Source organism: Oncorhynchus kisutch, linkage group LG24, assembly GCF_002021735.2.
Source record: "Oncorhynchus kisutch isolate 150728-3 linkage group LG24, Okis_V2, whole genome shotgun sequence".
NCBI classification, from domain to species: Eukaryota; Metazoa; Chordata; class Actinopteri; order Salmoniformes; family Salmonidae; genus Oncorhynchus; species Oncorhynchus kisutch.
The window spans coordinates 9558669-9583400 of record NC_034197.2 but is presented as its reverse complement, the minus strand read 5'-3'; the positions used below and the strand labels follow the sequence as shown (position 1 = coordinate 9583400).

At 46.7% G+C, this 24732-nt stretch overlaps 2 protein-coding genes across 8 annotated transcripts in view; one reads left to right on the top strand and one right to left on the bottom strand.

Moving 5' to 3' along the window:
• The window catches only part of LOC109869673 (low-density lipoprotein receptor-related protein 1), a 148701-nt gene extending 135034 nt beyond the window's left edge, over positions 1 to 13667 (top strand). Inside the window, exons 77-91 of one of the 2 annotated variants that reach the window (XM_031803758.1) lie at positions 31 to 323; positions 542 to 723; positions 910 to 1016; positions 1170 to 1289; positions 1563 to 1739; positions 2057 to 2197; positions 2293 to 2466; positions 4118 to 4279; positions 4575 to 4749; positions 6265 to 6366; positions 9543 to 9616; positions 9780 to 9873; positions 10455 to 10490; positions 11133 to 11277; positions 11523 to 13667. In XM_031803758.1, coding sequence (XP_031659618.1) covers positions 31 to 323; positions 542 to 723; positions 910 to 1016; positions 1170 to 1289; positions 1563 to 1739; positions 2057 to 2197; positions 2293 to 2466; positions 4118 to 4279; positions 4575 to 4749; positions 6265 to 6366; positions 9543 to 9616; positions 9780 to 9873; positions 10455 to 10490; positions 11133 to 11277; positions 11523 to 11672 — 2132 coding nt within the window. In that variant the 3' untranslated portion in view covers positions 11673 to 13667. The remainder of the gene's footprint in view (positions 1 to 30; positions 324 to 541; positions 724 to 909; positions 1017 to 1169; positions 1290 to 1562; positions 1740 to 2056; positions 2198 to 2292; positions 2467 to 4117; positions 4280 to 4574; positions 4750 to 6264; positions 6367 to 9542; positions 9617 to 9779; positions 9874 to 10454; positions 10491 to 11132; positions 11278 to 11522) is intronic. The other variant, XM_031803759.1, reaches the window with a different exon arrangement.
• Positions 13668 to 14799: 1132 nt separating this feature from the next.
• Positions 14800 to 24732, bottom strand: part of LOC109869448 (formin-like protein 3) — a 53450-nt gene continuing 43517 nt past the window's right edge. For 2 of the 6 annotated variants that reach the window (XM_020459617.2, XM_020459621.2), the window contains 11 exons: positions 24452 to 24576; positions 23975 to 24177; positions 23205 to 23508; positions 22876 to 22956; positions 22510 to 22639; positions 22202 to 22362; positions 21750 to 21851; positions 20833 to 20925; positions 20390 to 20513; positions 19452 to 19573; positions 14800 to 15836 (listed from right to left, as the gene is read on the bottom strand). In XM_020459617.2, the coding sequence (XP_020315206.1) occupies positions 19482 to 19573; positions 20390 to 20513; positions 20833 to 20925; positions 21750 to 21851; positions 22202 to 22362; positions 22510 to 22639; positions 22876 to 22956; positions 23205 to 23508; positions 23975 to 24177; positions 24452 to 24576 (1415 nt within the window). In that variant the 3' untranslated portion in view covers positions 14800 to 15836; positions 19452 to 19481. Of the gene's footprint in view, positions 15837 to 17398; positions 17447 to 19437; positions 19574 to 20389; positions 20514 to 20832; positions 20926 to 21749; positions 21852 to 22201; positions 22363 to 22509; positions 22640 to 22875; positions 22957 to 23204; positions 23509 to 23974; positions 24178 to 24451; positions 24577 to 24732 lie in introns of all 6 variants that reach the window. The other 4 variants (XM_020459620.2, XM_031803760.1, XM_020459618.2 and 1 more) reach the window with 3 other exon arrangements.

Here is a 24732-nt window from a genome sequence, read left to right as displayed (position 1 = left end):
GTCCCTCTCTCCCTCTCTCTCCCTCCCCAGACCTGAACAGTAGCAGACAGGTGCTCTACATCGCCGACGACAACGAGATTCGCAGCCTGGACCCTGGCATGCCCAACTGGCGCTACGAGCAGACCTTCCAGGGCGACGCCAACGTGCGCATCGACGCCATGGACCTGCACGTCAAGACCAACCGCATCTACTGGACCAACTGGCACACGGGCAGGATCTCCTCTTACGAGCTTCCTTCATCGTCGTCCTCTCCCTTGTCTGGCCCATCGTCCAATACACACCGCAACCGTCGCCAGAGGGAGGGAAGTGTTACCACCCTGGAGGTGAGGCCCGACGCAAGCAGGAATGAATTCACATACACACACAAACATGGGCACGATCATAACCTCCCATGTGTGAGACAATATTAGTGGACTGCGGTCTGGTGCACAGGATGTCTCATAGCTCAGAAAGATCTGTTGTTTTCCGTTCACAACATACTGTGATGTACGGTACCTAAAACACCCATATCTGATCCCCCCCCCCCCCCTTCCCTGACTAGATTGTAGGGCATCTGGAAATGCCTCGGGGTATAGCGGTGGACTGGGTGGCTGGTAACCTGTACTGGACTGACTCTGGCAGGGATGTGATCGAGGTGGCCCTGATCTCAGGCCAGCACCGCAAGACCCTCATCTCGGGCATGATCGACGAGCCTTACGCCATCGTAGTGGACCCGCAGAGAGGGTGAGCGATGGTTACCCTTGACCGATGCGAGGCCCAACCCAGCCACGCCCACTGGGTCGACCTGGTTATTTACCACAGCTGCTGTGACTGTGCTGGAATGCCAATAAAATACATCAACATATGTCAAATATTCCATTTTGTATTTCCTGCTGAGCTGTTTGGACTGCGTTTCTCTGTCCCCTCCAGAACCATGTACTGGGCCGACTGGGGAAACCACCCTAAGATTGAGACGGCAGCCATGGACGGAACCTTGAGACAGACCCTGGTCCACGAGAACATCCAGTGGCCCACAGGTCTGTATTGGCGTTAGCGTTGTAGCCTAGCATTAGTACGTTCTGCGTTCTGCATTGTGGTATTGCTTAACCTAGCCTTAGCGTAGCCTTCTTCGTAGCCTTTGTGGTCTCCTGCGTTGACTCTCCTCTGCTTGTCCTCCTCCCTCCCTCCAGGTCTGGCGGTGGACTACTTCAACGAGCGTCTCTACTGGGCGGACGCTAAGCTCTCGGTCATCGGCAGCGTGCATCTCAACGGCTCCGACCCCGTCATTGCCGTCACCGGCCTCAAAAACAGTTCAGTTCCCCTTCATACTGATCAGGGTTGGGGTTCAGTGCTACATATAGTGCATTTATGGGGATGAATTCCGTATGAAGGAGCCTCTCGTTTCCACAGATGGACATTGTACCAAAAAAGTCTGGCATTGCTAACCGTGAGCAGGTTATTTCTCTCGCCAGCAGGTGTCGCTGGTTTACAGAGTCGTGCCTTCACGTCTCACAACGACCATAGAGTTTTGAGCAGCATGGGATAACCAAAAGGTCTCTCTCTCTCTCCTCTTACCTCCCCAGACCTGCTCCATCCGTTCAGCATCGACATTTTTGAGGACTACATATATGGTGTCACCTACATTAACAACTTTGTGTTCCGGGTCAACAAGTTTGGCAAGGGCCCCATGGAGAACCTGACCACTGGCATTAACCACGCCACAGACATAGTCCTTTACCACCGTTACAAACAGCCAGAGAGTGAGTGTCTGTCCTGTGTGTTCTGTCTGTCTGTCTGTCCTGTCTGTCTGCAGCTCCCTTCCTCATTGAAATGACCTCAGATGACACTCTATCCATTATCTAGAGTAGTCACTACTTTTGACCCCGATTCGCCATTTAGTGCACTTCTTATTTTTGACCCCTTATTCACTAATAAAGTGTGATACTGTAAACCCATATTCCACACAGTGTTCTTCTGACCCCGATTCCTCCCTATAGCGCCCTACTGTTGACGTTCACGCCACATAAATTGATCATGCTCTGGTTCTTAATGTCTGTCCTTTCGCTCTGTGATTCAGTGACCAACCCATGTGACAAGAAGAAGTGTGAGTGGTTGTGTCTGCTCAGCCCCAGTGGTCCAGTCTGCACCTGTCCCAATGACCGCGTGGCTGAAAACGGCACATGTGTGGAGAGACCCCCTCCCACGCTGTCTCCGTTCTGTGAGTACACACGCAGGCACACACACACACACACACACACACACACACACACTATCAATAACCTTTCCCCCTATCTCCTGCCCGCCTCCTCCCAGCTCCCCCGTCCGGGCCGTGTACGGTCCTGTGTCTGAATGGCGGGAACTGCTTCCTGAACGCCAGGCAGCAGGCCAAGTGTCAGTGCCAGTCCAGCTTCACGGGAGAGAGGTGTGAGGTCAACCAGTGTAGAGACCACTGTAGGAATGGAGGGTCCTGCACTGCCTCGGTCGCAGGTAGGTCATTGGTGTGGCCACAAACTACTCTGGGGGCTGAATCCTAACTTGATGCACATCGAAAATGTCTCGGGTTCGGATTCAGCCCTGTGTGTTAGGTAGTCATACAGTAAACTCAGCAGAAAAAGAAACGTCCCATTTTCAGGACCCTGTCTTTCAAAGATAATTAGTCAACATCCAAATAACTTCACAGATCTTCATTGTAAAGGGTTTAAACACTGTTTCCCATGCTTGTTCAATGAACCATAAACAATTAATGAACATGCACCTGTGGTACGGTCGTTAAAGACACTAACAGAGTACAGACGGTAGGCAATTAAGGTCACAGTTATGAAAACTTAGGACACTAAAGAGGCCTTTCTACTGACTCTGAAAAACACCAAAAGAAAGATGCCCAGGGTCCCTGCTCATCTGCGTGAACGTGACTTAGGCATGCTGCAAGGAGGCATGAGGACTGCAGATGTGACATGGGCAATAAATTGCAATGTCCGTACTGTGAGACACCTAAGACAGCGATACAGGGAGACAGGATGGACAGCTGATCGTCCTTGCAGTGGCAGAACACATGTAACAACACCTGCACAGGAGCGGTACATCCGAACATCACACCTGCAGGACAGGTACAGGATGGTAACAACAACTGCCCGAGTTACACCAGGAACACACAATCCCTCTATCAGTGCTCAGACTGTCCGCAATAGGCTGAGAGAGGCTGGGCTAAGGGCTTGTAAGGCAGTTCCTCACCAGACACAAACCCACCGTCGCTGGACCAGACAGGACTGGCAAAAAGTGGTCTTTTCTGACGCGTCGCGGTTTTGTCTCACCAGGGGTGATGGTCGGATTTGCGTTTATCGTCGAAGGAATGAGCGTTACACCGAGGCCTGTACTCTGGAGCGGGATCGATTTGGAGGTGGAGGGTCTGTCATGGTGTCACAGCATCATCGGACTGAGCTTGTTGTCATTGCAGGCGTTACAGGGAAGACATCCTCCTCCCTCGTGTGGTACCCTTCCTGCAGGCTCATCCTGACATGACCCTCCAGCATGACAATTCCACCACGCACAGAACGAGCAGTATGGCTGATTTCCTGCAAGACAGGAATGTCAGTGTTCTGCCATGGCCAGCGAGGAGCCCGGATCTCAATCCCATTGAGCACGTCTGGGACCTGTTGGATCGGAGGGTGAGTGCTAGGGCCATTCCCCCCCAGAAATGTCCGGGAACATGCAGGTGCCTTGGTGGAAGAGTGGGGTAACATCTCACAGCAAGAATTGGCAAATCTGGTGCCTGGAGGAGATGCACTGCAGTATTTAGTATCTGGTGTGGCCACCAGCTGCATTGACTGTCACTTTTGATTTTGACCCCCCTTTGTTCAGGGACACATTATTCCATTTCTGTTAGTCACATGTCTGTGGAACTTGTTCAGTTTATGTCTCAGTTGTTGAATCTTGTTATGTTCATACAAATATTTACACATGTTAAGTTTGCTGAAAATAAACGCCGTTGACAGTGAGAGGATGTTACTCCTTTTTTTGTTGCGGAGTTTATATAGCCTACATTATATTTTTGTTCTCATTTAGCGTGACCCTTTTCGTTTCCAGTGTAATGTCCACACCCGTCTTTCTTAACCGTTGACCTTGTCCTTCTCTCTTCCAGGTGCCCCTACATGTCGCTGTCTGAAGGGCTTCACGGGGCCCCAGTGTAACCTGCACACCTGTCAGGACTACTGTCACAATGGAGGCAACTGCACCGTATCCCAGGGCAACCAGCCCACCTGCCGCTGTCTGCCTGAGTACCTGGGAGACCAGTGTCAATACAGTGAGTGTATAATCCAGAATGGGTTATTTACCCAACCATGTGCACCACTTCCAAGTCAAGTGGATGTCGAGCTTTTCAGCTTTGTATCAGCCTGGTACAACAGTGTAACCAAAGGTACAGTTCCTGGGTTTTCATCTGAGTCTGTCATTCGTCTGAAGCAGTTCAGCAAAACAATTACCGGTCTTCAATCCACTTGTTAATGCACTGCTTAATCCCTGATCAGAAATGTCTCAAAAGGAGAGGATTCACTGTGTGAGCTTTGTTTCTCTGCTTCTCAATCTGCCCCCTCCCCCAGGTAAATGTGAGGATTACTGTAAGAATGAGGGGAAGTGTCTGCAGACTGCCAATGCCACCAAGCTGTGTCGCTGTCCCCCTCAGTTCCACGGACAGCTATGTGAGCTAGACAAGTGCCAGTACTGCGGCCCCAACGGCAAGTGTCTGCCCAAAGCCTCAGGAGAGGTCATGTGCCGGTAGGAGTGCACGCTATGTACACACACACATACACACTGTTCAGTCCGTTCACAACCACGGATGCACACACACACACACTGCTCAGTCACACACACACACATACCTACACACACATTCTCCCCAGTTTGTTTCATTTTAATATTAGAGTTTTCCTGGTGTTATCCTAAAAAATATATATATCTAGTGTTTGTTGACTCTCTCTCCTTGTCTGTCTCTCTCTCTCTCTCTCCCTCTCCTTGTCTCTGTGTACCTGTCTCTCTCTCTCCTTGTCTCTCTCTCTCTCCCCTTGTCTCTGTGTACCTCTCTCTCTCTCTTTGTCTCTGTGTACCTGTCTCTCTCTCTCTTTGTCTCTGTGTACCTGTCTCTCTCTCTCTCTCTCTCTCCTTGTCGCTGTGTGTACCTGTCTCTCTCTCTCTCCTTGTCGCTGTGTACCTGTCTCTCTCTCTCTCTCTCCTTGTCGCTGTCTCTCTCTCTCCTTGTCGCTGTCTCTCTCTCTCTCTCCTTGTCTCTGTGTACCTGTCTCTCCTGGTCTCTGTACCTCTCTCTCTCTCTCTCTCTTTCTCCTTGTCTCTGTGTACCTGTCTCTCTCTCTCTCTCTCCTTGTCGCTGTGTGTACCTGTCTCTCTCTCTCTCCTTGTCGCTGTGTACCTGTCTCTCTCTCTCTCCTTGTCGCTGTCTCTCTCTCTCCTTGTCGCTCTCTCTCTCTCTCTCTCCTTGTCTCTGTGTACCTGTCTCTCCTGGTCTCTGTACCTGTCTCTCTCTCTCTCTCTGTCTCCTTGTCTCTGTGTACCTGTCTCTCTCTCTCTCTCTCCTTGTCGCTGTGTGTACCTGTCTCTCTCTCTCTCTCCTTGTCGCTGTGTACCTGTCTCTCTCTCTCTCTCTCCTTGTCGCTGTCTCTCTCTCTCCTTGTCCCTGTCTCTCTCTCTCTCTCCTTGTCTCTGTGTACCTGTCTCTCCTGGTCTCTGTACCTGTCTCTCTCTCTCTCTCTCTCTCTTTCTCCTTGTCTCTGTGTACCTGTCTCTCTCTCTCTCTCTCCTTGTCTCTGTGTACCTGTCTCGCTCTCTCTCCTTGTCTCTGTGTACCTGTCTCTCTCTCTCTCTCTCCTTGTCTCTGTGTACCTGTCTCTCCTGGTCTCTGTACCTGTCTCTCTCTCTCTCTCTCTTTCTCCTTGTCTCTGTGTACCTGTCTCTCTCTCTCTCTCCTTGTCTCTGTGTACCTGTCTCGCTCTCTCTCCTTGTCTCTGTGTACCTGTCTCTCTCTCTCTCTCTCTCTCTCCGTCTCCTCGTCTCTGTACTTGTCTCTCTCTCTCTCCTTGTCTCTGTGCACCCGTCTCTCTCTCCTCTCTCTCTCTCCTCTCTCTCTCTCTCTCTCTCTCTCTCTCTCTCTCTCTCTCTCTCTCTCTCTCTCCTTGTCTGTCTCTCTCTCCTTGTCTCTGTGTACCTGTCTCTCTCTCTCTCCTTGTCACTGTCTCTCTCTCTCTCTCTCCTTGTTTCTGTGTACCTGTCTATGTCCAGCTGTCCTAACGGTCAAACCAATCACAGCTGCTACACCTGTCTAGATTTCTGCACCAATGGACTCTGCTCTATCGATCCACGCACGCTACTGCCCCAGTGCAAGTAAGAGGATGATCCCTATCACACACACGTGTATTTAGGTGTGTCTCTGTATCCTGTGTGACGTGTATTTAGGTGTCTCTAACCTGTGTGACGTGTATTTAGGTGTCTCTAACCTGTGTGACGTGTATTTAGGTGTGTCTCTGTATCCTGTGTGACGTGTATTTAGGTGTCTCTAACCTGTGTGACGTGTATTTAGGTGTCTGTCTCTAACCTGTGTGACGTGTATTTAGGTGTCTCTCTGTAACCTGTGTGACGTGTATTTAGGTGTCTCTCTGTAACCTGTGTGACGTGTATTTAGGTGTCTCTCTGTAACCTGTGTGACGTGTATTTAGGTGTCTCTCTGTAACCTGTGTGACGTGTATTTAGGTGTCTCTGTATCCTGTGTGACGTGTATTTAGGTGTCTCTCTGTAACCTGTGTGACGTGTATTTAGGTGTCTCTCTGTAACCTGTGTGACGTGTATTTAGGTGTCTCTCTGTAACCTGTGTGACGTGTATTTAGGTGTCTCTCTGTAACCTGTGTGACGTGTATTTAGGTGTCTCTAACCTGTGTGACGTGTATTTAGGTGTGTCTCTGTATCCTGTGTGACGTGTATTTAGGTGTCTCTAACCTGTGTGACGTGTATTTAGGTGTCTCTCTGTAACCTGTGTGACGTGTATTTAGGTGTGTCTCTGTATCCTGTGTGACGTGTATTTAGGTGTCTCTCTCTAACCTGTGTGACGTGTATTTAGGTGTCTCTGTATCCTGTGTGACGTGTATTTAGGTGTCTCTGTAACCTGTGTGACGTGTATTTAGGTGTCTCTCTGTATCCTGTGTGACGGGTATTTAGGTGTCTCTAACCTGTGTGACGTGTATTTAGGTGTCTCTCTGTATCCTGTGTGACGTGTATTTAGGTGTCTCACTGTAACCTGTGTGACGTGTATTTAGGTGTCTCTCTGTAACCTGTGTGACGTGTATTTAGGTGTCTCTAACCTGTGTGACGTGTATTTAGGTGTGTCTCTGTATCCTGTGTGACGTGTATTTAGGTGTCTCTCGGTATCCTGTGTGACGTGTATTTAGGTGTCTCTCTGTAACCTGTGTGACGTGTATTTAGGTGTCTCTCTGTAACCTGTGTGACGTGTATTTAGGTGTCTCTAACCTGTGTGACGTGTATTTAGGTGTCTCTAACCTGTGTGACGTTTATTTAGGTATCTCTCTGTAACCTGTGTGACGTGTATTTAGGTGTCTCTCTGTAACCTGTGTGACGTGTATTTAGGTGTCTCTAACCTGTGTGACGTGTATTTAGGTGTCTCTGTAACCTGTGTGACGTGTATTTAGGTGTCTCTCTGTAACCTGTGTGACGTGTATTTAGGTGTCTCTCTGTAACCTGTGTGACGTGTATTTAGGTGTCTCTCTGTAACCTGTGTGACGTGTATTTAGGTGTCTCTCTGTAACCTGTGTGACGTGTATTTAGGTGTCTCTAACCTGTGTGACGTGTATTTAGGTGTCTCTGTAACCTGTGTGACGTGTATTTAGGTGTCTCTCTGTAACCTGTGTGACGTGTATTTAGGTGTCTCTAACCTGTGTGACGTGTATTTAGGTGTCTCTCTGTATCCTGTCTGACGTGTATTCAGGTGTCTCTCTAACCTGTGTGACGTGTATTTAGGTGTCTCTCTGTAACCTGTGTGACGTGTATTTAGGTGTCTCTCTGTAACCTGTGTGACGTGTATTTAGGTGTCTCTCTGTAACCTGTGTGACGTGTATTTAGGTGTCTCTCTGTAACCTGTGTGACGTGTATTTAGGTGTCTCTAACCTGTGTGACGTGTATTTAGGTGTCTCTGTAACCTGTGTGACGTGTATTTAGGTGTCTCTCTGTAACCTGTGTGACGTGTATTTAGGTGTCTCTCTGTATCCTGTGTGACGTGTATTTAGGTGTCTCTAACCTGTGTGACGTGTATTTAGGTGTCTCTAACCTGTGTGACGTGTATTTAGGTGTCTCTAACCTGTGTGACGTGTATTTAGGTGTCTCTGTAACCTGTGTGACATGTATTTAGGTGTCTCTCTGTAACCTGTGTGACGTGTATTTAGGTGTCTCTCTCTAACCTGTGTGACGTGTATTTAGGTATCTCTCTGTAACCTGTGTGACGTGTATTTAGGTGTCTCTGTAACCTGTGTGACGTGTATTTAGGTGTGTCTCTGTATCCTGTGTGATGTGTATTTAGGTGTCTCTAACCTGTGTGACGTGTATTTAGGTGTCTCTCTGTAACCTGTGTGACGTGTATTTAGGAGTCTCTCTGTAACCTGTGTGATGTGTATTTAGGTGTCTCTAACCTGTGTGACGTGTATTTAGGTGTCTCTCTGTAACCTGTGTGATGTGTATTTAGGTGTCTCTAACCTGTGTGACGTGTATTTAGGTGTCTCTAACCTGTGTGACGTGTATTTAGGTGTCTCTCTGTAACCTGTGTGACGTGTATTTAGGTGTCTCTGTAACCTGTGTGACGTGTATTTAGGTGTCTCTCTGTAACCTGTGTGACGTGTATTTAGGTGTCTCTGTAACCTGTGTGACGTGTATTTAGGTGTCTCTAACCTGTGTGACGTGTATTTGGGTGTCTCTAACCTGTGTGACGTGTATTTAGGTGTCTCTAACCTGTGTGACGTGTATTTAGGTGTGTCTCTGTATCCTGTGTGACGTGTATTTAGGTGTCTCTCTGTAACCTGTGTGACGTGTATTTAGGTGTCTCTCTGTAACCTGTGTGACGTGTATTTAGGTGTCTCTGTAACCTGTGTGACGTGTATTTAGGTGTCTCTCTGTAACCTGTGTGACGTGTATTTAGGTGTCTCTCTGTAACCTGTGTGACGTGTATTTAGGTGTCTCTCTGTAACCTGTGTGACGTGTATTTAGGTGTCTCTCTGTAACCTGTGTGACGTGTATTTAGGTGTCTCTCTGTAACCTGTGTGACGTGTATTTAGGTGTCTCTCTGTAACCTGTGTGACGTGTATTTAGGTGTCTCTGTAACCTGTGTGACGTGTATTTAGGTGTCTCTCTGTAACCTGTGTGACGTGTATTTAGGTGTCTCTAACCTGTGTGACGTGTATTTAGGTGTCTCTAACCTGTGTGACGTGTATTTAGGTGTCTCTCTGTAACCTGTGTGACGTGTATTTAGGTGTCTCTCTGTAACCTGTGTGACGTGTATTTAGGTGTCCTATAGAATGGAGTGGGTATCGATGTGAAGTCATTGCCTCGCCTGTTGATTCTCCTGTCTCCAGTGGAAGTAAGTTACTTTAGTCTCTGTACAGTGTGAGTGAAACACATGTTATAACTACAGACTGTAACACATGATTATAACACAATACATGGTGTAACCTGTCCGTCTCATTGGCCGACGCGTTGCATATACTCTGTTCTCATTGGTGTCCGTGTTGCTCTCTCTGCAGGTTCAGCCTCCATAGTCATCCCAGTGCTGCTGCTGTTGTTACTGGCGCTGCTGGTCGTCGGCGCCATCTTGTGGTACAAGAGGAGAATGCGTGGGTGAGTGGAGCAGATCAGGTGTTCCCAAACTCTTTTACTCAGGCCCCCCTTCCAGCATTGGGGGAAGAAAAAAAAATCCGGTTTTAAAGCATGTTTCCTGCAATTCTACACATTTTGTCAGAGAAAATATAGCCGTTTTTAAGCAAATGTTCTAGCAATTCTGTACATTTTTTTCCATTTCTAATGTGTATGCTTGTGGTATTTGAGTGACTCAAATATTCCAAGAAAATGTTTGGGCTTAAGAAACCTAGCTTAAGAAACGTTAGCTGGGAATAGCCTAGTTGAACTGGACATTTCTGACTAGTTCTAAATGGCTCTCTAGGGTATGCAATGACTGACATGACAAAAGGATTTTACTAGTACATTCTAACCGAGTCGTCGTCGTCGTCCCTCATTTTTTTTTTGGGGGGGGGGGGACTACTGAAGTAGACAACCATTGTTTTGGGACTGGGTGGGAGGGCTCCCACTCATTAGGTCAAACTCGAATCTCTTTTCCACCTGTCATCTTTACCTCCCACCATCACGCTCCCTCTTTATCTCTCTCCTCTCGCTCTCTTCTCTCTCTATCGCTCTCAATCTAGGTCTGTATGGCCGGGGAAACGCTCCCGACGTTCTCGGTAACTTAATAGGGTCATGTCCATCACCTGTCTCGCGCCCCCCCCCCCCCCCCCCACAGATCCTCCCCCGTCTCCCCAATGCCTCATCTAAGCCACCGTCTTGTCTGTCGGTCCTGTGACAGTCCTCCATTTTGCTCGTTTTTCTGTAGTAGTCGGTCTGTCTGTCCCTGCCCTCCTCTCTCTTGTTCGGGAACATGGTTTCCCACCCAGGGACGCAGGGGTGTATTGACAGATAGATTGATTGGTTCTTACTTACCCATCCATTCCTTTCCCTATCTACGTGTGTAAATACATGTGTCTATCAGTGATGCTTCTGTGCCTGCATTGTGGCGGTGGAACATTTGCGTTGTGGAAAATCCAGCATTCACCAGGATAGACACTAGACGTGTCCAAATGGCATTTTTGTTATTTTTTAAAGCTCCATTGTTTTGTCAATTTTACCGTGGTTCTGTGCTGCCTTGACTGTGTGGGAGCCGTTTTCCTGTACTGTACATGTAGCTGGTGTCGCATGCTAGATGTCTCTCCTGTCAGTGGCTTGATTCTAGGCTCTCGGTACGTTCAGCCGGTGCTCCTGTGTTGTGGCTACGTCTCCGCTACTGTCCGTGTTGGGAAGAAACAATCTCGCTCTGTGTGTGTCCACAGTGCCAAGGGCTTCCAGCATCACAGGATGACCAACGGGGCCATGAACGTGGAGATAGGGAACCCAGCCTACAAGATCTACGAAGGGGAGCCAGACGACGATGCTGGGGAACTCCTGGATTCCGATTTCGCTTTAGATCCAGACAAGGTAACACCCACGTTTCCTTATCTTCACACGTGACCCATCTTAAATGGGCAACACTTGTTTTAACACAGTTTGAACACAGCAGCACTTCTTAACTCATCGGGAATGAATTTGGCATTGACACCTTTTTCTGCACTCCGTGATACTCTGCCAATAAGACTACCTGGATTGCAATGAAACCTAATTGAGGACTCTTGTATGCGCTTTGTCCAAAACATTGTTTCTGTGTCCCCCCCCCTCCCTTACAGCCCACCAACTTCACCAACCCTGTGTACGCCACCCTGTACATGGGAGCCCACAACAGCCGCAGCTCATTGGCTAGTACAGACGAGAAGAAAGAGTTGCTGTCACAGGGGGACGATGGGGAGGACGAGGACATGAGTGACCCGCTGGCCTAGGGGTCAGAGGTCAGGCATGACCGAGCCAAGGCTAGACCACACCCGCAAAGAGACAAACGCTGATCTTATGCCTTTTTACCAATTGAGAAAAGAAACAGAAAAGAAAACGAGAACACTGTATAAAATGAAGGAGTACTTTTGTATGTGATTGCAGTATTATATTTTGTTCTTTTGACAAACAAAAAAATAATTCCTCTGGTCAGAAAAAGGAAGAAGCATTTTATAGACAGATTTATTCATTCAACTCTCTCGTTTTAAAATGTTGCTCACCTCCATCCTCCCTCGCTACTCTCCCTCCCCCCCTCCCCCCCGCCCCTCTTCATCCATATAGCCGCTACCTCTGTGCAAAAGGTGTAGAGCAAAACAAACAGCAGTGGAACAATTTTAAGTTTTTATTTTTGTATGAATTGTATAGGGGGGGGGGGAAACATTGTTCCATTTCAGAGGATTTCTTGTTGTTTGTGAAAGATGTGGAGAAAAGAGGGGGGGCCAAGTTCAATACTCAAGTCAGTTCCAAATGCCAATTGATGCCGGTTCGGTCTATGCTGGAGGTGCAGAGTGAGACCATAGCCGATGGAACAAAAAGAGTTCTGGGAACTGTAGTTCAGGAACTGGAACCAGAACTGCACATGTCCACATGACCGAGTCAGTCAGTGTCACACATACTAATGTCCGTTCAGTTGAGTGATTGTCTTTTACCTCCTTGCACAGACTAAAAGTGAAATATATTTACACACGCATATATATATATAACCCTATTAACAAAGTGTCTTGACAATATACCCAGGAATACAAAACATGAAATAACATATAGCAGTCTGTCTGTAGTATGTTCCACCACCTTTTCTGTTTTGGTCTTGAATAAATTAACGGCAGATTTTTTGTTTTGCTTAATGAAAAGTCAATGGGTTAATGGAGTGTGTAATGTGTAATGTGTTGGAGGGATATGATTGTATTGGAGCAAACATTCCAGGATGACAGTTCCCGGGGAAGTAACTGAGGATGTCTTTAGGTTTTTTTTTGGGGGGGGGGGGGGGGGGGCTTGATATGACAGGTGATTCATATTGGGGCCCAGAGGGTTCATGGATCAGCTCAGTGACTGTTTGTTTCAGTATCAACTGTAACGTTCATCCTGGAAATAGGCAGTTTGGCACCAAGAATGCCTCTGTGAATACCTGCCATTGCTGGGGGGGGGGGGGGACAAACATCTACAGTGTAACAACGAGCTGAACATGCTTTTGTCTTTTGTTGGTGATAGTAAACATACTTTCAGGAGAGGACAGTTGTTTTCATGGTACTTCAGTGGGGATTTATAACAACAATGCTGTGTTTTTGTTTGTTCTGAATGTATGTAATAATTACATTATGCCTCTGTAATTTCGGTTTCTGCTCATTGTAAGTGCATTCCTTGGGAGGTTTCGGACTATTAGCTTCCTGATTAGCGTCCCCTGTTGATTTTTCCCCCTCTGCCTTGCTGCTAACGCTAGCTAGCCGTCTGTCCGTCGGCTTGTCCGTCTAACCATCTGTCAGCCAGCCAGCCCTGTCTGTCTGCCTGTTTTGTATGTCTGATAGAACTGTCTGCCTGCCTGCCTGCCTGTCTGTCATTGGTCCAGGCTCAGTCTCAGCCAATCACGCGCTGCTGAACATGCTGCTTCTAACCAGTTGGAGGTGATCAGCCATAACTGCCATACTGTATTACAGATGACACTGCATGCGATTCACAACACACACACACACACCCTATAGCAAACTGTTCTAGCTTAACCATCACTTTTATTAACAGTATGCACTATCATTTGGATTTTAATAACATTTCTGCTCTGTTACATTTTTATTTGAATAATGTAAATTTAGGAACAATCTGTTTTAATTTTGACAGAAACACTTCAGCAAAACAAAACACCCCACACGTGGATTTGTTGTTGCTCTGTTTCGGTTAGTTATGATTTTATTTCTTTTTGATATCAGAAATTAAATGGATTTTTATAGTAGAAATGCATTGTGGATCTGACTTTCATTTGGTGTGAAAAATGAGTGAGAGACAGCAGAGACTTTCAATTGTGAGTCACATTGTCATTTTGTTTATTAAGGGGGGGGGGTCTTTTGGACAACACGCATCAAATGTCAGGCACTATTTAATTTCATCCTTAAGACAGACAAGCACAAGTAAAAGGCGTCAAATTCGTTGATTTACATCAAATGTACATATATGTAGAAATATCTGCTATAGAAGTAGTGTCTCGTACAACATTAAGGCAATGTAAGTAGTGTAAATATGCGCTGTCCTTTTTGTGGAAATGGCATATTGAAACACCGATTTGTAGATCTGAGTGCACGGTCATTGTGCTTAACTTGATGGCTATTAGGGGGGAAATTGTTCATCATGACAGTTCAGGAACTTGATGCATAAAGAACATGGTTCGAATCATAGCAATGCATTCTTTACCTACCAAACAAATGACGGAAACGCCGGATATCTTTGCTTAATCGGGCCGGCAGCGTAGCCTAGTGGTTAGAGTGTTGGACTAGTAACCGAAAGGTTGCAAGTTCAAATCCCCGAGCTGACAAGGTACAAATCTGTCGTTCTGCCCCTGAACAGGCAGTTAACCCACTGTTCCTAGACCATCATTGAAAATAAGAATTTGTTCTTAACTGACTTGCCTAGTTAAATTTAAAAATCGTACAGACTTTTTTAAAAGGGCTCTACTCACCCCGTGTCTCGGAAGTTCAGCGTGATTGAAGTTTAAAGGCAAAGCTCCGGCGTCAGCGCCGACTGCATTCACTGTAAAACGCTGCATATTGTCGGCTCAGTCGGGAAATGACCTTTAACATTTCTATGTAACGCTCCAGCGATCCAGTTTTTTGAATAGAGCCCTAAATGTCAACTGCACCATAAGGCGGATTGGAATGAATCCCGGCCTAAAGTGGTAAGACTGAAGTGGTGATTGGACTGTAGGTCATAAAGTTCAAAGTAAATACATGGAATGTTTTTACCCCTCAAATGTTTTCAGACACTGGCCTAAACGAATTTAGAGAACAGTGCTGAGAAGCAACCTTTAAATACTGTATAGTGATTAAAGCTGGAATTCTGATTCCAAACCATTTGCATATGATTCTTTTTTTTTTCCATTTTTTTTTTCAAGGTAATGTTATCAAACAAATGCAATAAAAAAATCAAATATTTAACAACTAAAGATACAAATTATAGCTGAGTCACAGAAATAATACTGTCTCTAAACAAAAAAGGCACTTAATTCGTTCTCAAAATAATAAGACCGAGTAGAGGAAGTTTGGTTTGGCTAGCTTGTACAGAAACCTCTCCAAAGACTCGGAACAATAATCTTCAATCTGTGGACAGAGACATTCTGCGATGGCAAAACCCTGGGCCATATTCATTAGGGCTCACAACCTAAAGCGTTTTGCCACGAAAAATAAGCATTTCTTATTGGTCAGGTCCAGCTCGTCCCTCCCTGTTTCAGTCTGTTTTCTTTCATTTCGGGCCTTATGAAAACAACCCTGTTCTCTTTGAAATGGAAATCCCAGCAGTAGAGTCAACATATGCTGTCATTTTATACAACCGACCGACTGTCTCCCATCCTCAACTTGCGTGGAGGAAATCCACATTCATGGAAATGAGATCCACGTTGGCAGGCATTTGGCAGGAGGCACTTGTGGTTCCATGTCCACATTATGCAGTTGCAGTGTCCTTCCTGCTTTTGTGAGGCGAGTCCCCCCTTTAAGGGCTCAACTCCTGTTCTTAATGCCAACACTGGCAATCGCTGTAGTCCTCTATTTTCTGTGTGTGTGCCTTCGTGCATGCGGTGTGTGTTTGCAGTGGGAGAGGGGGTAGACTAACCCACCTGATGTCTGTGCTTATACCTGCTTGTTGAGAGATCGTGTCCATATAAGATCTCCATAAATAAATAAATACCCCCTTAAAACTTGGGCCATTGGTTCAGTCCTGTCCGGCTTTCAGTCTCTGATCTGCAGGGAGATGCAGCCTCGGGTGGGTGAGACCACCGGGACACAGGTAGGGAAGGGGGGGGTGGGGGGGTTATAAAGCGAATGGGGGATAAATGAGGAGGAACGAGTGGTTTGTTTAGGGTCTCTTCCAGCCGCTCCGGATCAGCGCGTCATGCCGCAGGAAAGGCTGGCTGCGGAGATCTGTGAGTGGGTGAGGGAGGGGGAGAGAGGGGTCACTCAGGTTAACTGGGAGGTCAAACTGCTCCAGTGGCATCATGCTCATGTTTGAGGTTGTTGATGAAGGAACTTCTATTTGCAGTGCTTATCCTAACAGTATATTTCTGCAAATAGAGTGGCAATTATGTTTCACATTTTCCAATTTTACTTATATGTTGTCAAATGGGTAGCCAATTGAAAGTGGATATCCGTTAACCAATAACAGAATGATGCCTTCCCATAGCCTTGCATTGTCAACTTAAAACTGACAGAGAAATATGGATTTTTCAATCCAAGGCTATGGGGGGGGGGGGTATAGTTATTCAAATAAATCTCAACAACTTAACTAGGGAACAAAATAATAAAACGATAAAATAATATCACAGTTGTGGCCAGTCAACGAGCTCTGTGAGATACTATGCTGAAGACACAACATATTTATCTGCTATGTCATGATTATGACCGTGTTATGTAGCCCTTTTATAATGGAGGGTTCCAATAGTATTACCTATTTTTCTGAGTATGTATGTATGCATGTCCTTTTGTCAGAATATGATGGCGTTTGTGTGGATGTGCAGGGGGCTCAACAGAGCTCGTTGACCATCGAGCTGCTCAGCACACCGCGAGTCACAGTTAACAGGGAAAAACAGGACGTTGAGACATGACATCAACAGGTGACAGACTGGTGATTGGTGGATGGACAGAACACTGGACACAGCATGCAAGAAAGAGGTGAGTGAGGTGGGGATGGAGGGACCTGAGTAGAATGGTGGATGAAATAGTCTTATCTTGAGAGGTACACTGTTTGACTTGCCTAGTTAAATAAAGGTTCAATTAAAATGCATGAATAAAAATGGAAATGAGACCGGATACGTGTGCTTCTGCTGGCTCTTTGGGGAAAGGGAGTTGGTCTGTTTGAAATGCTGAGTGGGTTGTAAACCGCTATATAAATCTCGAAGTGATGTAGGCTCAGCTGCATGTTTCTTACTGTTGTACAGTAAAGCATATCTGACTGTTGTAAAGCATAGCATACCTTACTGCTGTGCAGTACAGTAAAGCATATCTGGCTGTTGTAAAGCATAGCATACCTTACTGCTGTGCAGTACAGTAAAGCATATCTGACTGTTGTAAAGCATAGCATACCTTACTGCTATGCAGTACAGTAAAGCATATCTGGCTGTTGTAAAGCATAGCATACCTTACTGCTGTGCAGTACAGTAAAGCATATCTGACTGTTGTAAAGCATAGCATACCTTACTGCTGTGCAGTACAGTAAAGCATATCTGACTGTTGTAAAGCATAGCATACCTTACTGCTGTGCAGTACAGTAAAGCATATCTGACTGTTGTAAAGCATAGCATACCTTACTGCTGTGCAGTACAGTAAAGCAGATCTAGCTGTTATAATGAATCTGAAGCGCTGGATTGGCTAAAGCAGCTGACATGACTAGCAGCACCATATACTGCGTAGCTAGCAGCACACAGAGGGGCCACAGTACAAGCAGGGCCAAAGCAGACAGGCCAGGCTTCAAAGGCTACCTTCCTTACCCTGCAGCATTTAGGAGTGGCATATACTGTTATTTATCTTCTGTTCAGCTGTTCAGAGGGGTAGAATGAAGGAAAAAGAGTGATGGTTGAGGAAAGGTTGTTACCAGGTTAGAGAGAAACCAAACCAACCACATGAGTTAGTTTCATGGAACAACAAGGCACTGTTTGGTTAACAAGATTGGTTTTATAGCCAAACTTCTTAATACTGTATTTTTTTATTTAAATAAATACATCTCAAAAAGTATAAAACCTGAAAAAACTGATATCTTATACATAATGTAGCTTTTCATACTCATGCTATTATGCTACAGTAAATGCAACTTGATTATATGATTATATTTCATACTACTTAATTTGCTGAACAAAAATATAAACGCAACATGTAAAGTGTTGGTCCCATGTTTCATGAGCTGAAATAAAAGATCCCAGAAATGTTCCATATGCACAAAGATATTATTTCTCTAATATTTTGAGCACAAATTTGTTTACATCCCTGTAATTGAGCAATTTTCATTTGCCAAGATAGTCCACCTGACAGGTGTGGGATATCAAGAATCCAATTAAACGGCATGATCATTACACAGGTGAACCTTGTGCTGGGGACAATAAAAGGCCAATCTAAATGTGCAGTTTTGTCACAACACAATGCCACAGATGTCTCAAGTTTTGAGGGAGCGTGCAATTGGCATGCTGACTGCAGGAATGTCCACCGGAGCTGTTGCCAGAAAATGTCATGTTCCTTTCTCTACCAGAATGTCGTTTTAGAGAATTTGGCATTACGTCCAATCGGCCACACAACTGCAGACCATATATAACCACACCAGCCCAGGACCTCCACATCCGGCTTCTTCACCTGCGGGATCATATGAGACCAGCCACCCGGACAGCAGACGAAACTGTGGGTTTGCTCGGCATCCTCACCAGGGTCTTGACTTGACTGGAGTTTGGCGTCGTAAGCGACTTCAGTGGGAAAATGCTCACCTTCGATGGACAATGGCACGCTGGAGAAGTGTGCTCTTCACAGGTTAATCGCAGTTTCGATTGTACCGGGTAGATGGCAGACCGGGTGTATCGCGTCGTGTGGGCGAGATGTTTGCTGACGTCAATGTCGTGAACAGAGTTCCCTATGGGGGTGGGGTTATGGTATGGGCAGGCATAAGTTACAGACAATTGCATTTTATCAATGACAATTTGAATGCACAGAGACAATGTGACGAGATCCTGAGGCCCATTGTCGTGCCATTCATCTGTCGCCATCACCTCAGATGCCCCCATGCACGGCCCCATGTCGCAAGGATCTGGACACAATTCCTGGAAGCTGAAAATGTCCCAGTTCTTCCATGGCCTGCATAATCACCAGACATGTCACCCATTGAGCATGTTTGGGATGCTCTGGATCGATATGTACGTCAGAGTGTTCCAGTTCCCACCAATATCCAGCAACTTCGCACAACCATTGAAGAGGAGTGGGACAACATTCCACAGGCCACAATCAACAGCCTGATCAACTCTGTGTGAAGGAGATGTGTTGCGCTGCATGAGGCAAATGGTGGTCACACCAGATACTGACTGGTTTTCTGATCCACGCCCCTACTTTTTTTTTTTTTAAAGGGACAGTATCTGTAACTGATACATATCTACATTTTCAGTCATGTGACATCTACAGATTAGGACCTAATTCCTTTATTTCAACTGACTGATTTCCTTAGATTAACTGTAACTCAGAAAAATCGTTGAAATTGTTGCATGTTGCGTTTTATATTTTTGTTCAGTATGAATATCTAAATATCAGGTTCAGTCATTCAGAGGTTTGGCTGTCTGACTTATATCCTGTTAATTCAGGTAGAAGTCCTTTGAGGTAGATAGAAGACACACTTGCCACCAATAAGAGTCAAAGGCCGGGATTCAAGCAAACTGCAGACTGGCCTAAATTAGTAAAGGGGGGGTAAGGAGTAATCTTAGGGAGTGACAAGGTGGTCATGCTGCATGCAGAGTGGTCAGGCAAGGGCGGGGGGGGGGGGTTAACGAGGAGAGGACACCTGTTCTGGACAACCTTGGCATTAGGGGGGAGGAACTGTAGGGGCTAGCAGTTGGAGTCGTCACAGAGCTGTGCTTCACAGAAGAACCGTGAGCTTCGTTTAGCAGTACGGGCTGTGAAGGGGACGCTCTTCAGCACTGAGGGGGGAGGAGGGGAGAAAACGTCACACCTGAGACAGAGAGGAACCTGTACTGTTGTACACCCCCCCCCCCCCTGTAACTTCTCTGTATATACAGTATACCAGCTCTCTCTGTGCCACACCTCGCTGTATTGGAGTACTGGAGTACCAGACTACACTCCTGTGAGTCTTCCAGCCTTCGAAAGGTCTTTGTGTGCGTCTGAAATGCACCCTATTCCCTATGTAGTGCACTACAGGGAATAAAGTGCTATTTGAGATGCGCACTATGTCCAGGATGTCAGGGCTATACTGTATGTAGAGTAACGGAGATGACGCAAGTGTTGTAAAGGACCAGTAGTGGGGAGGAAGCATTATTAGCATATTATTAACATTGATCATTTAGATTTCACTGTCGACGCTGATTAATGAGAGTGAAGTTAGAAACTGTCCTGAGTTTGCACCTCCCACGAAACAGGGCACTGGGACGCCCTGTTTCGCGACCTACTGGGACGCGCATAACAGCCAATGGCTTGACTATAGGCCTATGCTACTCTGTAATAACGAGACCGTAATCATCTAGACAACTAGCAGGCCACAATAAAACACAACTACTGGGACGTTCAGAACTGGAATCTGCTGCTGTCTAGCTGCTGGATAGCCTCGAGCAGTGGTGTCTGAACCACGTAACAGAGTGCCCCTCCAGCCGAGCAGTTGAGGACCACAGTGATCTTAGCCTGGCCCCGGCCTCTGCCCCTAGGACTGGGGTTTGGACCAGGAGACCTGGGGCCCGGCTGGGGGCTGCGTGGCTGCCTGCGTGGCTGCATGTCGAGCCCACCTGTGATGATATCCTCGATGGTGCCGTCCTTCCCCTCGTAGACGGGCCGGTGGTCCTTAGCCTGGCGTTTACGCAGCTCCGAGATCAGCTCCTGTTGCTGCTGCCTCTTCTTCACTACCTGGACCTAGGAGGGAGAGAGGAGGAAGGATCAAATCCTGCCGAGGTCCCCCAAATAGCTTGAGCTGCCCACGGATCATTTCAATCGTACAAAATGCATGAACTCCTTATTGGAAGTGTGAGAAATATATTGAGGGAATATAAAGGCTCTGTTGATAGCAAAATTATCCACAATTTAGTCTACATTCTACATCTAGACTCTCTAGAGTCGTTGTACAATAAGCTCAATTTTACTACTGTTGGTTGAGTCCAGTGACTATTATAATCTTCCTGTTTTTTTGGGCCTTGTCTGTCAGTCAGGGCTAGGGAGACTTCTAGTACTGTACCTTGGGGTCGTGTTGCTTGGCCTCCTGAGCCAGTAACTTCTCTCTCATGGCTTCCTCCTGCTTTTTCCTCTGCTCATTGTCCACCACCGCATCCTGTAGGGAGGAGAACACAAAATGGACGCCACTCAGAGAAATGAGTCTTCAGTTCAATACAAATCAAGACACGGAAATATATCTAGTTTACAATAGAAGAAATGGTTTTGGGTGTTGAGTAAACAGAGACAACACACTTTCATGTAGCTAAACAGTCAGCAACATACATTTTTCTGTGTGTCTCCCTCTCTCTCTCTCTGATCCCCTCTCTGTTTCTCTCTCTCTCACACACACACAGATACGCATGCAAGCGCGCAGATCCATACATTCTTGTAGAGAACAATCTCAGGAAGGTGTCTGTGTGGCAGGGCTGTCCAGCAGGCGGAGGCAGGGCCGTATGTCCTTCCGGGGGGGGGGGGGTCGGGGGAGAGGCAGGGAGGGTGGAGGCAGGGGGAAGCAGAGGCAGGGCGGGGCCCTCGGTCCGGGGGTCAGAGTGGGGAGGCAGGGGGAGAAAGGGGAAAGCAGGGGGGAAGGAAGCGGGAGACCGGACCCAGTCTAAACACCACAGCTGCGGCTCTGAAGGCAGACCCAGCTGGCCCATCCTGTTATTAGACCTGTGACTCCAGTCCACACCCTGTCCTGTGGCACACAGACGGCTCTGCTCTGCTCTTAGAGGCAGCAGGGCAACACCCAGACCCAGACTAACCAAAGGTTAGGCTAACTCCCATAGGACAGAGGGCAATCTCCACCTAAACACAATCCTGTGTGGCTTAGTTGGTAAGAGCATAACAAATATATGCACTCGCTTTACTGTAACGACGTTTGCTATGTGGCATATTATATACATGTACGTGTTAGAACTGTGCTGCTTGGTCCTCCCTTACCTTGTAAGCTCTGATGAATCGCACAAACACAGGGAAGAACACGGACGGAGGAGTCGTCTTGGAGCTCTCCCCAAAATAGTTCACCACATTGTTGAAGGCTTCCTAGAAAATGACCGGGGGAGACAGAAGTGTAAAAGGCAGGAACACAACATTTGTCAACATCGCCAACCTTTACAAAGCCTTTTGTTTGAGGTCAAGTGTTGTCCTGCATTGTTGTATCTTGGGCTTTTTGGCTTTTGTTGTGCTGCTTCTAGGGAGAGGTGTTTGCGCCGTTACACTAAGTTGTGTTATGTTGGGTTTTGACCCGTTTGTAGTTTTTGCAAAGCTATTTTCCCTGAAGGAAAATTCTGTGCTTGCTTTAGCGGTTTTATGGTAGTGGAAAAAGTTTAGAAGTTTACAGACCAGTATTGAACAATAGTGTTTGCAGTTTTGATAGGATGTGTTAAGTTTACCTCCGCAGTCTTGGCGTCCTTCTGCAGTTTGTCAAGCTGAGTGTCGCTAGTCTGGAGGAAGCCCTTGAGAACAGAGTGGTCGTGGAGACTACACTCTCTCCTGATCAGATCCATCCCTTTACCCAGCTCCCGCACGTCCAGCAGCACATTCTCCAGAGACACTAGAGAGAGAGAGAGAGAGATACGCACGCAGGCACACGAATATCAAGGCTCCTCATTTCTACTGTGCTTCACATGAACTGTCTTCTTCATACAGTCAGAAGAGGAGTCCCAGTCCTGTCTCGTGAGGTCTATAGCTGTGTACTCACCTGCAGCAGCTTTGTCCACAAAGTGTAGTTCGTTGAAGAAGTTAGCCAGCTCTGGATACTTCTCCTTGACAACCACAGCTATGTAGTGGAGCAGAGTCATCTTCCTGTCTGTAGACTTGGTGTCCAGCAGCTGTGGGAGGAGAGGAATGCATATTAGCCAAGCCTCTTTTATCACACTTGAAACAAGTGTATAATTGTAGCCTTGTATAACTAATATGGAGATAAACGGAATGCATGACCAGAATACATATCAACCAAGGCCCTTCTCAATCTGGAGGAGTACATCTTGAAAAAAGTCTAGCCCCTTGTAACTAATATGACGATACAGTCTCTAGAATGTTCTACTTTGTTTCGTACAGTACTCACCAGATCAAGACTTTGTAGCTTGAAGCCATACACAGAGCCTCTCTTGCTGCTGTTCATGTAGTTTCCCAGGGCTAAGATGATCTATGAGCATAGAAAAGAAGAATTACAATCTTAGCGCCATAAAACTGTGGCCAGGGTCATGCAAAAAAAATAGTTTTCCAAAATAGTTGTTGCACTAAGATCCATTGCCTAAAACTGACATAGATGATTTTAGTGCTAAGAAACTCTTGGGGAAACTCACTGGTTGCTAAAAACTGAAACAACACTTGTCATCCAAAGTCAAACTACTTTAATCCCCGATGGTGGAATCCAAGAGCGAGAAGCCTTACCTCTAGCATGCGTTTTAACTTGGGTGAAGACTTGACGGACGCGGACGCTGCGATGATGGCGTTGAGCTGCGGGGTTAGCATGTTGACGTTATCCGAGAAGTTCCCGACGAACGTAATGATATTCATCCTCTGGGTGAGCCGTTCGATCTTGGAGAAGAAGAGCATGAATCGGTCCTCATCCGTCAGCGCGTCCAGCGGTCGCCGCTCCCGCTCGTACTGACGCATCGTCTTCCCCTCGGCCTCCGTGGGAAGGAACCGCATCAGACACTCCACGAAGTCCACCGGCAGGGCCTTCAGATCAAAGCTATAAGGAGAAGCAGATAGCAGAGGTTGCAACACTGAAAAGGTTAGAAACATCAGAAACTCCACAAAGTCCACCGGCAAGGCCTTCAGATCAAAGCTATAAGGAGAAACAGATAGTAGAGGTTGCAACACTGAAAAGGTTAGAAACATCAGAAACTCCACCAAGTCCACCGGAAGTGATTTTCAGGTCAAACCTGAGTAGGGAGACCTTGCATAAAGCATCAGAAGGGGGAAGACAGGTTAGAAACATCAGCGCTAGAACTGGAAACGATGCAGCATAGAACCACATGGTTGGGCCCCTCGGAGTCTGGTTCCTCTCTAGGTTACTTCCTTCTAGGGAGTTTTTCCCTGGACACTGCTTGCTCTTTGAACGCCCAGGCCGGGACACTGTAATGCACTTTGTGACAACTGAATTGTTGACGTAAAAATACATTTTGATTTGTGGAGGTATAGGTTACAGCACGTACCTCTGTATGGCTTTGCAGATCTCCTCGGTGCTCTTGTTGGCCTTCCTCAGGGTGATGGCCAGGTTCTTGGAGCGATTTGCGTCCAGCAGGCTGACCTTGTTGGCAGCCTTCTGAGACACTTTGGTCTTGGGGCCACTCAGGTCCACCAAAGGACCCTGGGCCTTGGTCTTAAAAAGCTCCTCAAACTTCTCCACATCCAGCTCCTATAGACAGACACCACACACTCAGTCAAACGTGATACCTCAAAGCATGTACATCTTCTATGAAAAATACCTGTTTTAATTGGGAGTTTTGTTTGGTTTTGATTGCAATAAAACAGGGCTGGCTTAACTATCCGTATACAATGAGTTAGGAGGAGGGCCTTGAGGGCCTATTTTCCTGACCACATGACATGGAACAACTTGGGCCCAAAATGAAGAGAGAAACTGTCAGATGAAGGCACCGAAAGGGAGGTTTCCCCTGGACTTGTAGACTCACCTCTAGTACTCGTTCATCATCTATCTCGCTGAAGACCGTGCCGTTGATCTGGTTGGGTTTCAGCGCGGTCCAGTTGAAAATAGGCAGGCGGAACTTGGTCTTGATGGGCTTCTTGATCCTGATAGCTGCAGACCGACATTATTACATAAAACACCAGGACAGCCATTATATAGACAATCATGCACATTTCCATCACACAATCAGACTTGTATCTTCTCGACACATTCTATACTCCACCCTAACTTCCTTTTAAGTTCAGATGAACCGTAGTGGCACCATAG